The 15839-nt window shown below is 37.7% G+C and overlaps 1 protein-coding gene across 14 annotated transcripts in view; it reads right to left on the reverse strand.

Annotated features, from left to right (window-relative positions):
• The window catches only part of STAG1 (STAG1 cohesin complex component), a 408398-nt gene that overhangs the window by 131645 nt on the left and 260914 nt on the right, over nucleotides 1-15839 (reverse strand). For all 14 annotated transcript variants that reach the window (XM_016942000.4, XM_016942001.4, XM_009446530.5 and 11 more), the window contains 3 exons: nucleotides 8933-9056; nucleotides 5188-5286; nucleotides 4062-4141 (listed from right to left, as the gene is read on the reverse strand). In XM_016942000.4, the coding sequence (XP_016797489.1) occupies nucleotides 4062-4141; nucleotides 5188-5286; nucleotides 8933-9056 (303 nt within the window). The remainder of the gene's footprint in view (nucleotides 1-4061; nucleotides 4142-5187; nucleotides 5287-8932; nucleotides 9057-15839) is intronic.

Genomic DNA, 15839 nt, shown 5'->3' on the forward strand with positions numbered 1-15839 from the left:
TACTATAAACACCTCTATGCAAATAAACTAGAAAATCTGGAAGAAATGGATACATTCCTGGACACATACACCCTCCCAAGACTAAACCAGGAAGAAGTTGAATCTCTGAAGAGACCAATAACAGGCTCTGAAATTGAGACAATACTTAATAGCCTACCAACCAAAAAAAGTCCAGGACCAGATGGATTCACAGTCGAATTCTACCAGAGGTACAAGGAGGAGCTGGTACCATTCCTTCTGAAACTATTCCAATCAACCGAAAAAGAGGGAATCCTCCCTAACTCTCCCTGTTATGTCCCTGGCAGAGACATAACAAAAAAAGAGAATTTTAGACCAATATCCCTGATGAACATTCACGCAAAAATCCTCAATAAAATACTGGCAAACCGAATCCAGCAGCACATCAAAAAGCTTAGCCACCATGATCAAGTTGGCTTCATCCCTGGGATGCAAGGCTGGTTCAATATACACAAATCAATAAATGTAATCCAGCATATGAACAGAACCAAAGACAAAAACCACATGATTATCTCAATACATGCAGAAAAGGCCTTGACAAAATTCAACAACCCTTCATGCTAAAAACTCTCAATACATTAGGTATTGATGGAACATATCTCAAAATAATAAGAGCTATTTATGACAAACCCACAGCCAATATCATACTGAATGGGCAAAAACTGAAAGCATTCCCTTTGAAAACTGGCACAAGACAGGGATGCCCTCTCTCACCACTCCTATTCAACATAGTGTTGGAAGTTCTGGCCAGGGCAATCAGGCAGGAGAAGGAAATAAAGGGTATTCAATTAGGAAAAGAGGAAGTCAAATTGTCCCTGTTTGCAGACGACAGGATTGTATATTTAGAAAACCCCATCGTCTCAGCCCCAAATCTCCTTAAGCTGATAAGCAACTTCAGCAAAGTCTCAGGATACAAAATCAATGTGGAAAAATCACAAGCATTCTTATACACCAGTAACAGACAAACAGAGAGCCAAATCACGAGTGAACTCCCATTCACAATTGCTTCAAAGAGAATAAAATACCTAGGAATCCAACTTACAAGGGATGTGAAGGACCTCTTCAAGGAGAACTACAAACCACTGCTCAATGAAATAAAAGACGACACAAACAAATGGAAGAACATTCCATGCTCAGGGATAGGAAGAATCAATATCGTGAAAATGGCCATACTGCCCAAGGTAATTTATAGATTGAATGCCAACCCCATCAAGCTACCAATGACTTTCTTCACAGAATTGGAAAAAACTACATTAAAGTTCATATGGAACCAAAAAAGAGCTTGCATTGCCAAGACAATCCTAAGCCAAAAGAACAAAGCTGGAGGCATCACGCTATCTGACTTCAAACTATACTACAAGGCTACAGTAACCAAAACAGCATGGCACTGGTACCAAAACAGAGATATAGACCAATGGAACAGAACAGAGCCCTCAGAAATAATATCTCACATCTACAACTATCTGATCTTTGACAAACCTGACAAAAACAAGAAATGGGGAAAGGATTCCCTATTTAATGAATGGTGCTGGGAAAACTGGCTAGCCACATGTAGAAAGCTGAAACTGGATCCCTTCCTTACACTTTATACAAAAATTAATTCAAGATGGATTAAAGACTTACATGTTAGACCTAAAACCATAAAAACCCTAGAAGAAAACTTAGGCAATACCATTCAGGACATAGGCATGGGCAAGGACTTCATGTCTAAAACACCAAAAGAAATGGCAACAAAAGCCAAAACTGACAAATGGGATCTAATTAACCTAAAGAGCTTCTGCACAGCAAAAGAAACTACCATCAGAGTGAACAGGCAACCTACAGAATGGGAGAAAATTTTCGCAATCTACTCATCTGACAAAAGGCTAATATCCAGAATTTAAAAGAACTCAAACAAATTTACAAGAGAAAAACAAACAACCCCATCAAAAAGTGGGTGAAGGATATGAACAGACACTTCTCAAAAGAAGACATTTATGCAGCCAACAGACACGTGAAATAATGCTCATCATCACTGGCCATCAGAGAAATGCAAATCAAAACCACGATGAGATACCATCTCACATCAGTTAGAATGGTGATCATTAAAAAGTTAGGAAACAACAGATGCTGGAGAGGATGGGGAGAAATAGGAACACTTTTACACTGTTGGTAGGACTGTAAACTAGTTCAACCATTGTGGAAGACAGTGTGGCGATTCCTCAAGGATCTAGAACTAGAAATATCATTTGACCCAGCCATCCCATTATTGGGTATATACCCAAAGGATTATAATCATGCTGCTTTAAGACACATGCATACATATGTTTATTGCGGCACTATTCACAATAGCAAAGACTTAGAACCAACCCAAATGTCCATCAATGATAGACTGGATTAAGAAAATGTGGCACCTATACACCATGGAATAGTATGCAGCCATAAAAAGGATGAGTTCACGTCCTTTGTAGGGACATGGATGAAGCTGGAAACCATCATTCTCAGGAAACTATCACAAGGACAAAAAACCAACCACTGCATGTTCTCACTCATAGGTGGGAATTGAACAATGAGAACACTTGGACGCAGGAAGGGGACCATCACACACTGGGGACTGTTGTGGGGTGGGGGGAGGGGGGAGGGATAGCATTAGGAGATATACCTAATGTAAATGATGAGTTAGTGGTTGCAGCACACCAACATGGCACATGTATACATATGTAACAAAGCTGCACGTTGTGCACATGTACCCCAGAAGTTAAATTTAAAAAAAAAAAAAAAAAAAGAGGATCACCTCAGTTCAGGAGTTAGCAGTTTTAATGTGCTATGATCACATCTGTTAACACACTCCAGCATGAGAAATATAGTAAGAATACTTCTCTTTAAAAAAGATGAGAATTCCAGCATTTTCATGCATAAGTGATACAACATAGCAAAGTACTTTAAACTCTCCTAAATTCATCATAGAAGTCAATGGAGTTCTAATATTCAAAATTCCAGGCAAAGTTTTTGAGGCACTTGACAAGTATATTTTTAAAATTCATATCAAACAAAAATCAGACACAAGAAGGTAACTAGATTTTGAAAAAAAAGACAAAGAGGAGAAAATGACCCTATATTTAGAACATATATTATAAAGCCACAATAATAAAGAGCATGGTGTTAGAGCCAAAATGTAAAAGGATTTCAAACAACAGCAGATCCCTGCATAGATATTTAGTTCGTGATAGATGTACCATCACAAAGTAGGGAAAGGAGGATTTGTTACGTATGACTTTGCTAGGATATATTCTCTCACATAGATTCTTGCTAGTTTTTAGTCAAACCTGCAGAAATACAGCTATAACATTATTATTTTGAAATCTCTATCATTAGTGAGACAATTTAATTGCTTTATTTTTTTCTTCTACTTCTGTATCATTAAAAAGAAGCCTATTTGGGAAACTGTCCCTTTGAGGGTTCTTCCTTTTGCAGTCTTCTTTCTGAGTTATTTATTTATTTATTTTTGACACAGGGTCCTGCTATATCACCTATGCTGGAATGCAGTGGCTCCATTATGACTCACTGCAGCTTTGACCTTCTGGGCTCAAGCGACCCTCCCACCTTAGCCTCCTAAGTAGCTAGGACAACAGGCATGTGCCACCATGCCAGTTAATTTTTTTAATCATTTGTAAAGACAGGGTCTCCCCTTTTGCCCAGGCTGGTCTTAAACCCCTGGGCTCAAGTGATCCTCCCGCCTTGGCCTCCCAAAATGCTGGGATTATAGGCAGGAGCCAACATACTGGGCCTGCTTTGTTTTAAACAGAAAGGTAAGTTACATCATTGGTATTTTCTCTAGGCTGCATAAGATAATTTTTATGTGGAAGAAGTAAACAATAGTGAAAATAAAAAACAAAAATAGAAAAAAACAGAAAACACTTTTTAAATCTAACCTTAAAATGTAAAAGTTGAACCTAAAATGATAAACATATACATAAGGACTATATATAGATAGGACATTAAAAATCCTGGGGAAAAGGTATTAAAATATCAATAAAGTTAAAATAGTAATGGATATTACTTACTGAAGTATCAGAGTAACCAATCGAATAGCTTCCACAGCAACATCATATTCTTTATCAAGTGTCATTGATACAATGCGATCCTGAGGAAAAAAAGTTGTAAAACAAACCAACTATGAACAGAAAATAAGCTGGGACAGATCTAATATAATGTATTCTGGGATATATATGCAATACTAATGATAGGTTAAATAAAAAGCTTTACTCTTGAAACTGCAGTATTGTAGTCCTACTCACACAAAGGGGATGTTAGTATAAATGTTTGTAATTTAAAATCTTTCTCAACAATTGCTGTTCCCTAAACCTTGTGTCAAGGAAGCCTTAACATACAAAATTACTATCTTTATAACAAGCTGTAAAGAAAATTTTAAGCAGGTGAGCCTTCTTCCAAAGGTAATAAATAAGAACTCATGGTAATATCTTTTGTAAAGCAGAGATTCACTTATCAATTTCATATGGGTTTATTTAAAGAACATGTAGTAAAAGCAGGGGTCCCCAATCCTGGTCTGTAACCTGTTAGGAACTGGGCCACACAGCAAGGGGTTAGTGGTGTGGGAGCAAGTGAGCCAGTGAAGTTTCATCTGTATTTACAGCTGTTCTCCATCACTCCCACTACTGCCTGAGCTCCAAGTCTTGTCAAATCAGCAGTGGCATTAGATTCTCAATAGGAACAAAAGGAACATGAACCCTACTGTGAACTGCGCATGCAAGGGATCTACATTGTGTGCTCCTTATGAGAATCCAATGCCTGATGATCTGTTACTGTCTCCCATCACCCCTAGATGGGAACATCTAGTTGCAGGAAAACAAGTTCAGGGCTGCAATGATTCTACCTTATGGTGAGTTGTATAATTGTTTCATTACATATTACAATGTAATAACAACAGAAATAAAGTGCCCAATAAATGTAATGCACTTGAATCATCCCGAAACCATCCCCTCAACCCCCACCTTGGTCCACAGAAAAACTGTCTTCCATGAAACTGGTCCCTGGTGCCAAAAAGGTTGGGGACTGCTGTAATAAAGAATATGAACTAAACACTTGTATGATAATGTAATTTGCTAAACTAGCTATAACTAGCATTTGTAAAGAGAAAAATTAAATAAGCTTATCATTCTTGATGCTTACCTTGAATCGGTTAGTGAATAGTTCCAATTTGGGGAATAATTCTCTATTGGTATATAGACTCTGCAGAGCTTTCAAACACTTCAGCCTGACTTCCCCTTGCTTCAGAAATACAAATAAAAGCACAACAGAAGGAGTCAATTCCATACTACAATTTTCAAGTCTATATGAAGACTAAAATTTAGCTTAAACATTTGACTTACTGCATATTGTAATTCAACATAGGATGAGACTGAACAATTGTATAGTGTGTGTTGCCCTTATATGTAAAAAAAAAAAAAAAAAAATTCACTGAAAAGACCTTAGTTACTTGAGAGTAAGTTATGCCTATTTTAAATATTTATCAACGCTGACTCAACATGTGGTATAACCCACGTCATCCAGAGGCACAAAGAGAGAATTTTAAACCTATAATTAGGGAAAAGTATGTTTATTTGCCCTTTATGTAATTATTGAATAATTCTGTGGAAAAACCTGATTTTTATACAAAATGGTCATCATTTATTCATGCAACAAATATTTACTGGATTCAATTTATATTCCAGGGACAGCAGTTAGCAAAACAGAAATAGCACAATGTTTAAAACAGAGGCAAAATGATACATGAAGAGTCCTGGGAGTGCTATTTATTAGTGGAATGTCTTTAATAAAGTCATCAACTTGGTGTACAGGATGTTGATGATCAAAATGCATTCAGGATCACCTAGAAATCTAGACAAGTCTCTCAAAAGATTTAAAGGGGATTAGTTTCTATCCTCTGAAAGAAGCTATGTGCTGTAACAGTAGGAGACCAAGTTCTGGAATCAGATACAACTAAATTTTAGTTCCAATTCTATATAATTTATTAGCTACATGCAAGATGTTAAGTATATTATTAATCACCCTGATACTCAGGTTTCTTGTTTATAAAATTATCGTAGGGATTAAGTGCAGAGATATGCTGGTAAAAGTTTTAACAAAGAGCTCTGAGGAATAGGGTTCTGATCTGTTCTCTTTGCAGATTTATTTAATGTAAATAGTGCCTTCATAGCCAATATTAAGTTATCGATGAGATGTCAATGAACTCATTTATGGAGATGCATAATCACTCTTTTGTAAGCTGATTCAAACCTACAGTAGCATACCATGAGATGTGCTATGAGATAACGTAATATTTGTTGGTAAGTCCCTAGCACACAAGAGAAAGCTGAAGTGCCTGTGGCAGGTGCTGCTGATGCCCTACCCAGGTCCCCTTTACTGGGCTAATTCTTCAGTGTCTGGCAGTGTTAACTGCTAATGGTTCAATATCTCTATCTTTCTCTGGAGAATGGACCACGGTTTACTAGAACCTCCTAGCACATAGACCCCTAGGAGGTTATGCTCCATCTTTCCTCTCCCAACCACTTCCCTTCTCTCGCCCAGGTTGAGGCCCATAGCCAGTAAAGAACGATACAGAGGTGAAACAGCCCAGCCTCCTTGCTTCTGTACAGGATACCCTCTAAGGTACAATTTACTCTCCAAATCTCCCTGTGAGATCAGGTTGAGATCAGACTTCTCCTGAAACCACATTTTCATTAGTCTGTTTCCTGCTTTGTCATACTTTCCTCACTTTTTTATAGGTTCCTTTTTTTTTTTTTTTTTTTTGAGGCAGAGTCTTGCTCTTGTCACCCAGGCTGGAGTACAGTGGTGTGATTTCAGCTCACTGCAACCTCCGCCTCCCAGGTTCAAGTGATTCTCTTGTCTCAGCCTCCCGAGTAGCTGAAATTACAGGTGCCCACCACCATGCCCAGCAAAGTTTTCCATTTTTAGTAGAGACAGGGTTTTGCCATGCTGGCCAGGCTGGTCTCGAACTCCTGACCTCAGGTGATCCGCCTGTCTCTGCCTCCCAAAATGCTGAGATTACAGGTGTGAGCCATCATGCCCAGCCAACAGGTTACTCTTGAGAGTACAAACCTCGCAACATCACCAGCACAAAAATCCCCAACTCAGGCTTGGCATCCAGGGAATGTGATCTATGAGAGCTGGAACCAAGAGTGGTCCTGGGAATCAGATTTCAATAATGGGATTCTGGGATTGGATTACTGAAGGCTGGATTGCTATGAGGTAAGACTCAATGGTGGTAGATGAAGTCTTGATAGTTCCTGATGTAGGACAGCAGTTTGTTAGGATTTTCACTTTTAGTTGAAAGTGGATGTGCATTAACTTGTACAACATTTCTACACTGGAGGGAGCAGAGCAAATAGTAACTGTAAAAACTGTGAAGTTAAGTGGCTATTGCTAAGTGTCACTGAAAGGCTAAAGAGAAAATGACAGGGCCAGGGTGTTTCATCACCAGTTCAAAGCCAAGTGTTGCCTCTTTGGAAACATTTATTTCCTTTAGATAGAGAACTGATGATACTAAAGACCAGGCCTAGCACTAAATTGTAAGTGTGACAGAATTTAAGAACTCTGAATCCCAGGCAAGTCTCTTATGTCAAAATAAGAGTTATGATATGAAAAAAGTGAAGTCTAAAGGATATCTGGGTAGATGCAGTGAGAATCTTGAACTCCCCATTTCCTCTGAATTTGTAGGCCTGAAAATATGGCTCATGCCCACTTGTTAGAGGATAGTATGTTTCCTCCTTACTCCATCCTTTGCTGAAAGACTACCTGGAAGCCTCAAATAAGGCAGGTGCCTATAGGACAATGCTAGTAGCCCTTGTCTTGATATAATACACAGACCTTCCTCCTGGTCATCAGACTAAGGACAAATCTCAGCACAGACCAAATGGAAAATTTGGCTCCCAGCAGCAATGGAGATGTGAAGATCCCAGAAGAGCAGAGAGAACATAGCTTCTCCTGACCATCATAGTCAAGGGGGGTGGGAACACAATAATTGCAATAGGCAGTAACTGAAGGGCAACCCATAGGGATCTATGGAACTTGCTCAATGAATATGGTATTCCAGGGGGCAAGACAGGGGGAAAGCAAACAAAAGTATTATGTAACATATATAATGAAAGGATCAACAATGGATGAGCAAAAGGCTGAGGACAGCTGTTCTCTGTAAAGTCACCACAGGAACTTCTTAACAATTAAATAAGGTAGTATTCATGAAAAATACTTCAGAAAACTGTAAAATAACTTATAATGGGAATGAAAATTCCAGTTGCTTTTATGGTAACTGCTCTACTTTGGGGCTCTAATATACTCTAATATTATTTCTATTACAGTACGTAAATGCCACACCTGGCCAAATTCCAATAACTTATCACTCCTACCCATGGTTATTCTAAGGATTACTTATTCAGGATTACTTATATGAGGGATTCCTTTTAAAGTCAGAAGGCAGAATTAGATTTTTAGATCAAATATTCTAAAATCCAACAAATCTATTCAAGTCTGATAAAGCACTCTACTATGATATGGTCCTAGAAAATTAAAAAAAAAAAAAAGCTTAGTTTTTATATATTAAGAAAAAAGAAATCTCCTTTGATTCTGAATTAGAAAAAGAATATAATGATTTTCTTTCTCTGAAAACTTTATATATACCAGGTTGTCAAACTTGGTTCAAGACAATATTGTAACTAAACAAGATAGGGTCTTCACCCCTGGGCAAATGCTTCCAGTTTCATCACAATCATCAAGTAAATAGTTATTCAGCTGCATCATCTTAAAATTTCCACATGATTACAACTCCTGAAAAATCAACTACTGTCATTTTGATTCCTAGCATTTTAGTACTGAGACAAACATAACTTCCATCAAAGCTTAGAACAGAGTAACTTACCCTGTCATGAAGAGTCCAGCCAACATATTTTAGGTAACTGTCATTTAGGAAGGCATCACTATACATTTTCATCCATACTCCAATTTCTTCAATACAAATGGCTCTAATCTCAGCAATAGCATCACTAGAGAGAGAAAAAAAAAGACAATCTCGAATTAATATACAAAGCTAGAATGCATTCATACTCGCTTTCCATAAGCAATAAATATTTCTAATGCTGTTTGTATATATTTGCATTCTGAATGGCCTCCAACTTAAGTATCTTCTGTTTTTCATGTTTTCTATAAAATAAACACTACGAATACCAAACTGGAAAAAAAAGCTTCTATTAAACTATTTTGACCCAATTACTCTATTTTCACTGGCCTAGACAATGACATTTGGAGCTTTCTGAGAGCCTCACAACTATTACAGAGCCAAGAAACATGTTAAACTTTCTAAGAAAATCAGAGTCACAACATCCAAGTACAGAATAATGTTTCTCAAAAGAACTGTTAATCTTTTTTAAAAAAATTATTATTAAATGGAGTCTTGCTCTGTCGCTCATGCTGGAGTGCAGTGGCATGATTTCGGCTGACTGCAACCTCTGCCTCCAGGTTCAAGTGATTCTCCTGCCTCAGCCACCCAAGTAGCTGAGACTACAGGTGCAAGCCACCACACCTGAGTAATTTTTGTATTTTTAGTAGAGATGGGGTTTCATCATATTGGCCAGGGTGGTCTTGAACTCCTGACCTCAAGTGATCCACCCACCTCAGCCTCCCAAAGTGCTGGGATTACACGCATGAGCCACTGTGACCGGCCAGAACTGGGAATCTTTATAAGCTAGCACACATGTAATGAATTAAAAGGAAAAGCCCACTTTATTCAAGGCACAGGTCTTTCATCTGTAATAATTTATTTTTTAGGCTGAGACAGAGGGAAGAATCCACCTCTAGTGACAATGGTAACCATCTTGGTGACAATACTGTGAAGTCATGGCAGAACAACCCCAAAAGTCAGAATTCTGGCTCATTGCCTAGATGGCTTTTCACCTCACCATAAGTAAGCATCCAATATAACCCTCCTGGGATGACTTTCCTACTATACAATCTCTGTGAATTGTAAACAAATACAATGTTAACACTTTTATAATCTTTCATCACAAGGTTATTAGCCTTAGCTTTAAGAAAAAAATATTAACTATAATATCATAAATCCTAATTTTCTTTTGTAGATCAATCTTCAAGGTTTCTGATTTACCATTCACAAATGTTAAAATTTTAAGTAATTTTTAATTATCCAATTTACAAAAGGCAATAATCTATCATTTTAGCTAAAATTTTAATGATAATTAAGGCACTTTTCTTAGTTTCTCTTTGGTGACAAAATTCCTTGCTCTAATAAGTCTCAGTTCTCTCTAGGCTCCTGTCATTGCTTAAGGATAAAAACAGGGAAAACATTCTCTTCCCAAGCCATACTGCCAATTACAACCTTTAGTTTTCCTACATTTTTTGATAGTATCTTTTTCTCATGGAGAGGTTGTACAACATAGTGGCTAAAAGTACAGGCTCTGGAGGAAGACATACTGAGTTCAAATCCTGGTTCTACTATTTACTAGCTGTGTGACCTTGGGTATTTCCCTTTTTCTTAGGTTTCCTCATCTCTAAAATAGTGGTAATAATACCACCTAGCTCACAGTTACTATGAGAATAAAATCACTTAATACAAATAGAAGACTTAGAATTGTACCTGGCATCCATTAATCCTTCCATTAAATGTTGGCTATTATAATCTTTCATTTGTTTCATCATTCTAGACATTTATAATGAATACAGTATAAAAAGTAGCTCTACTGGCCAGGCACAGTGGCTCACGCCTGTAATCCCAGCACTTTGGGAGGCTGAGGTGGGCAGATCACGAAGTCAGGAGATCGAGAACATCCTGGCAAACACGGTGAAACACCATCTCTACTAAAAATACAAAAAATTAGCTGGGCGTGGTGGCGGGCGCCTGTAGTCCCAGCCACTCGAGAGGCTGAGGCAGGAGAATCGTTTGAACCCAGGAGGCGGAGGTTGCAGTAAGCCGAGATCACGCCACTGCACTCCAGCCTGGGCGACAGAGTGAGATTCTGTCTAAAAAGAAAAAAAAAAAGTAGCTCTACTATAAACTGTGAGGTGTTCCTAGACCTACACAATACTGAACATGCGTGGGACAAGAATATTTCTTTTTTCAGACAAAAAATTTCAGACATAAAACAAGGTATAGGGGACAATATAATGAATAACTGCATATATCCACTGCTCAGCTAAGAAATATAATACAGTTAAAAATTCCTATATACGTCTGATACATCTCCCTTCCCAAGAGTAAATGACTGTCCTTGATTCAGTGAATATCAATTCCATCTCTGTTTAACGTCATATGTATTGTTTTACATAAATATTATCCTGTAGGCCTCCTTCTACAACTTGCTTTTTTCACAAATCATATTTTGCAATTTATGCATACTGGTTTATAAAGCTCTGATGTTTTAATTTTAGCCAGTGTCCACTGTTCCTTTCTATAAACAATCATAAATTACATATTCTCTCATAAATGGAAATTTAAGTTGTTTCCAAGGTTTTGCTTTTACTAACAATGAGTCCATGAATATTCTTGTATGTTTCTCCCTGTGCAGATATGTGGGAGTTTCCTTAGAGCAGTGTTTTTAAAATACTGCATCGGGACCCATTAGCACATTATAAAATTGATTCAGTGAGTGGCAACAAATACATAAAAGTATATAGGACAGAAAATACCAAAATGCTCCACATGTAGTAGGCAAGTAAGTATTCTTTCTTGAAGCTACTGTGTACCTAATGTAGGACATAGTCAACAACATCTGTGAGACACTGTTTTGATACCTACAAGTGAAATTATTGGGTTAGAAGCAATGCACATCTTCAACTTTATTAGATATTTAAAAATGTCTACATCAGTGTTTCACATCCTTGCCTGACATTTGGTATTATCCTACTATTTAAAAATTTCCATCTCTGAGCTACAGCTTTGTATACTTTGTTTTCTACTGGGATGTCCAAATAAAAACAAGCTAACAGTAGCAAAAATAAAACTCCCCTCAAAAACCAAAACACAACTACAAAATATATCTATAAAACATCCAAATCATATCATTTTAGCTCTTTCAGTCCTACCAAGTAGTACCTCTGCCGAGGATCCATTACATTTTTCCTCTGCTATACTACCCTTGTAAAAGTCAATTCTATAAAAACCAGGCTAAGTTTTATTACACAATTTCATGGAAGCAGGCTGAGGACAAAGTCAATAGGTACAGCATGCTGATTAAAACTTAGTGACTACTCAGTATGGTAACTGCACATATACACAGTGAAATCATTCTTCCATCTAACTCTTCCAACTAACTCTTAGAGTTAGGTTAATTCTTGGAATTACTACTAATACTGAGATTATGAATGGCTGTTTGCAACAGGCTAGAGAACAACCAGTCTTACCTTTACGTCTTCAGCAGAGAAATCCTGTTCAAAACATTTTTTACACCCATCTCTACATCTATGCCTAATTTCTAACGTCTTTGTTGTTTCACCAACTAGACTACTGAACAGCTTATGTTCTCAGAACACAGGTTCTCTGTATGCAATGCCGATTTTTTTTTTTATTTCTTCAAAAAAAAAAAAAAGGCGGATACAAGCACAGAACGTGCAGGTTTGTTACACAGGTATACATGTGCCATGGTGGTTTGCTGCACCTATTGACCCGTCCTCTAAGTTCCCTCCCCTCACCCCCAACTCCCAACAGGCACTGGTGTGTGCTGTTCCCCTCTGTGTGTCCATGTGTTCTTAATGTTCAGCTTCCACTTATGAGTGAAAATATACGGTGTTTGGTTTTCTGTTCCTGTATTAGTTTGCTGAGGATAATGGCTTCCAGCTTCATCCATGTCCTTGGAAAAGACATCATCTCACTCCTTTTTACGGCTGCATGGTATTCCATGGAGTGTATGTACCACATTTGCTTTATCTAGTCTATCACTGATGGGCATTTGGGTTGGTTTCACATTGCCAGTATTTTCATACCACATGTTTTCTAGGAATCCCAGTCCTTGTCTACTTCAGATGCCAGTTCAATCCTTCCCATCTTAACTTTAAAAATGTAAATATCCTTTTCCAGACTTGCAATTTGACCATGTGTGGCCAGAGAGCCTATTCTGTAGCTATAAAAACTCCCTGGATAACTTGTCTCCTCTTTGGGTTCTAGTGCTCCAATCCACTTTGACTGCTGACATCACCCTGATAGATCATAATACATAACATATACATGTGAATAATCACAGACTAGACAGTAAAATTACAACTGATGTGGTAGTTTTGAAGGATGTCCACAAATTCTTTGCTCCTTTCATTCCCCTTTTCTTGAATGTGGGTATACTACGTAAAGTATCTCTGATGAATATAATGTAGTAGAAATGAGGAATTCTGACTCCTGAGGCTAAGTGACTGTTTTGTTCTCTCTGTGATCACTGTCTGGGGAAAGCCACCGGCTATGTCTTGATGGCATTCAAGGTGCTCTATGGAAAGCTCCATGTGGTGAGTAACTAGAGCTTTCTGCCATCAGCCATGTAAGTAAGCCATTGTGGAAGCAGAACCTACAACCCCAGCCAAGTCTTCAGATGACTTGGAGGATGCTTTGATTGTAATCTTATGAGAGATCTAAGCTAGAACCAGCTAGCTGGGCTACTCCCAAATTCCTGACCCATAGAAATTATGAGACAAATGTTTTTTTGTTTGCTTTTTGAGACGGAGTCTCATTCTGTCACTCAGGCTGGAGTGCAGTGGCATGATCTCGGCTCACTGCAACCTCCACCTCCTGGGTTCAAGTGATTCTCCTGCCTCAGCCTCCCGAGTAGCTGGGACTATAGGCACGTGCCACTGCATCCGGCTAATTTTTGTATTTTTAGTAGAAACAGGGTTTCGCCATGTTAGCCAGGCTGGTCTTGAACTCCTGACCTCAGGTGACGCACCCGCCTTGGCCTCCCAAAAGGCTGGGGTTACAGGCGTGAGCCACTGCCCCCAGCCTGAGATAAATATTTGACACCACCAAGTTTGGGAGTAATTTGTTACATGGCAAAAGATAATTAAAATTATTAGTTTCCTTATTATAAAAGACCCTTACAAATATAATAATAACCAATCATCTTACACAATTAGTTCTTTAGTCCAAATAGCTCAAGTGCATCAGCAGCTACACGTTTGTGGTTATCCCTATGCCTATAATACCCTGAATTCTACTCTGATTACCTACACTGATTATTCTTTCAAGCTCTAGTGAAGTCTCAGTTCTTCTGTGATTCCTATTATTATTATATATTTGCTTTCTTGCTCTCCAGGAACTAATAGTATATTCAAGGAGATACAGTATAAAATAAAAATGCAGTGTAAGTCTAAATATCCCTGATTTGATTACAACATATCTTTTGATATAAACATATTTCCTCATAAGAGTCCTCCAATTTTTATGTTTTCATATTAAATTTATTTTTAAACAACTAATCTCTATTTCCAATAGCTTCACCCCATTTAAGAAAGATGTCTAGCTGAGGCATTTGGGAGCATCCAAAGCAAAGAGTAATGCAGGGGGTGCAAAAAATAGTAAGACAAGAGGAAAGGAATAAAGACAATCATAAGACAGACTAATTTTTACAACATCCTAGCATTCAGGCCTTGAAATTAAAAACTAAACATGAAGGCTTTACTTGGAAACTCAAAGAAAAGGAACTAGAAAAGAATAATTCAGGTGCAATTCTATTAATCCTTTGTGGTAACTCTATTTTACGGCATAAAAGAATGATCATGTTTGCTTCTAGGAAAAACTTATCTAATTATTGATCATTACAATGTATCCTTTTGGGGAGAACATAACCCTTTAATATGGTATCTGGACCTAAGTTTTCATTGGATTATTTTCTCAGCAGATGGAAGTTTAATTATTTTCTGCTTATAACAAAATGAAGTTGAACTCCAGTGAATTTTAATTAAATGTTTCTTGTACTACCCTTATGGATGCTTTTCCAGTAAGGATGCAGACTAAATTAAAATGATTATAATACAAATTTCAAAAACCATGCTTAGCTAATATGGATGTTTTGACACTCACAATTATTGCTCATGTACAAGGAATCTCATGAGAGCTCCACAGGGAGAAATAATTATGAATGGCCAAAAAAGGCACACTCTCTAAATTGCAGCACCCAGTGAATTCAGGTCTCAACCAATTTTATCACTAAGATTAGGCTGCGAGGAAAAAAAAAAAATCACATTTTCCAAAATAGAATAATTATAGAGAATTTTTTGGTATGAAATAGCATCGGGAGAAAGAAATAGCTGAAAGAATTACAGAAAAGTCATACTGTATCCTTCATTAGACTAAGAACTTGAGAATAGAGACCCTAACTTACAATAAGATGATTAAAATAAATACTACCTTAGTGAGTGCTGAAAGTTAGTAAAGAGTGTTACAGAGAACACAGAAGCACGTAAAATGGAGAGGAGAGAAGGTGGTCAAGGAAGGCTTTTGAAAGGTAGTAATGTGTAAGAGTAAACCTGAAGAGCTGAAACTGTCTTGTTTACAAATTAAATACAAATATTTCATTTATTATTTCAGGCTTACTAGAGTTATTTAATTTTAGTTTTAATTTAATTTAATTTAATTTTTTTGAGACATAATCTTACTCCGTCGCCCAGGCTGGAGTGCAGTGGCACAATCTTGGCTCACTGCAACCTCCACCTCCCGGGTTCAAGCGATTCTCCTACTTCAGCCTCCTGAGTAGCTGGGATTACAGGCACAGATCATCACACCCCCTTTTTTTTTGTATTATTAGTAGAGGCAGGGTTTCGCCATGTTGGCTAGGCTGGTC

The sequence above is a fragment of the Pan troglodytes genome, chromosome 2 (assembly GCF_028858775.2).
Source record: "Pan troglodytes isolate AG18354 chromosome 2, NHGRI_mPanTro3-v2.0_pri, whole genome shotgun sequence".
Lineage (NCBI taxonomy): Eukaryota > Metazoa > Chordata > Mammalia > Primates > Hominidae > Pan > Pan troglodytes.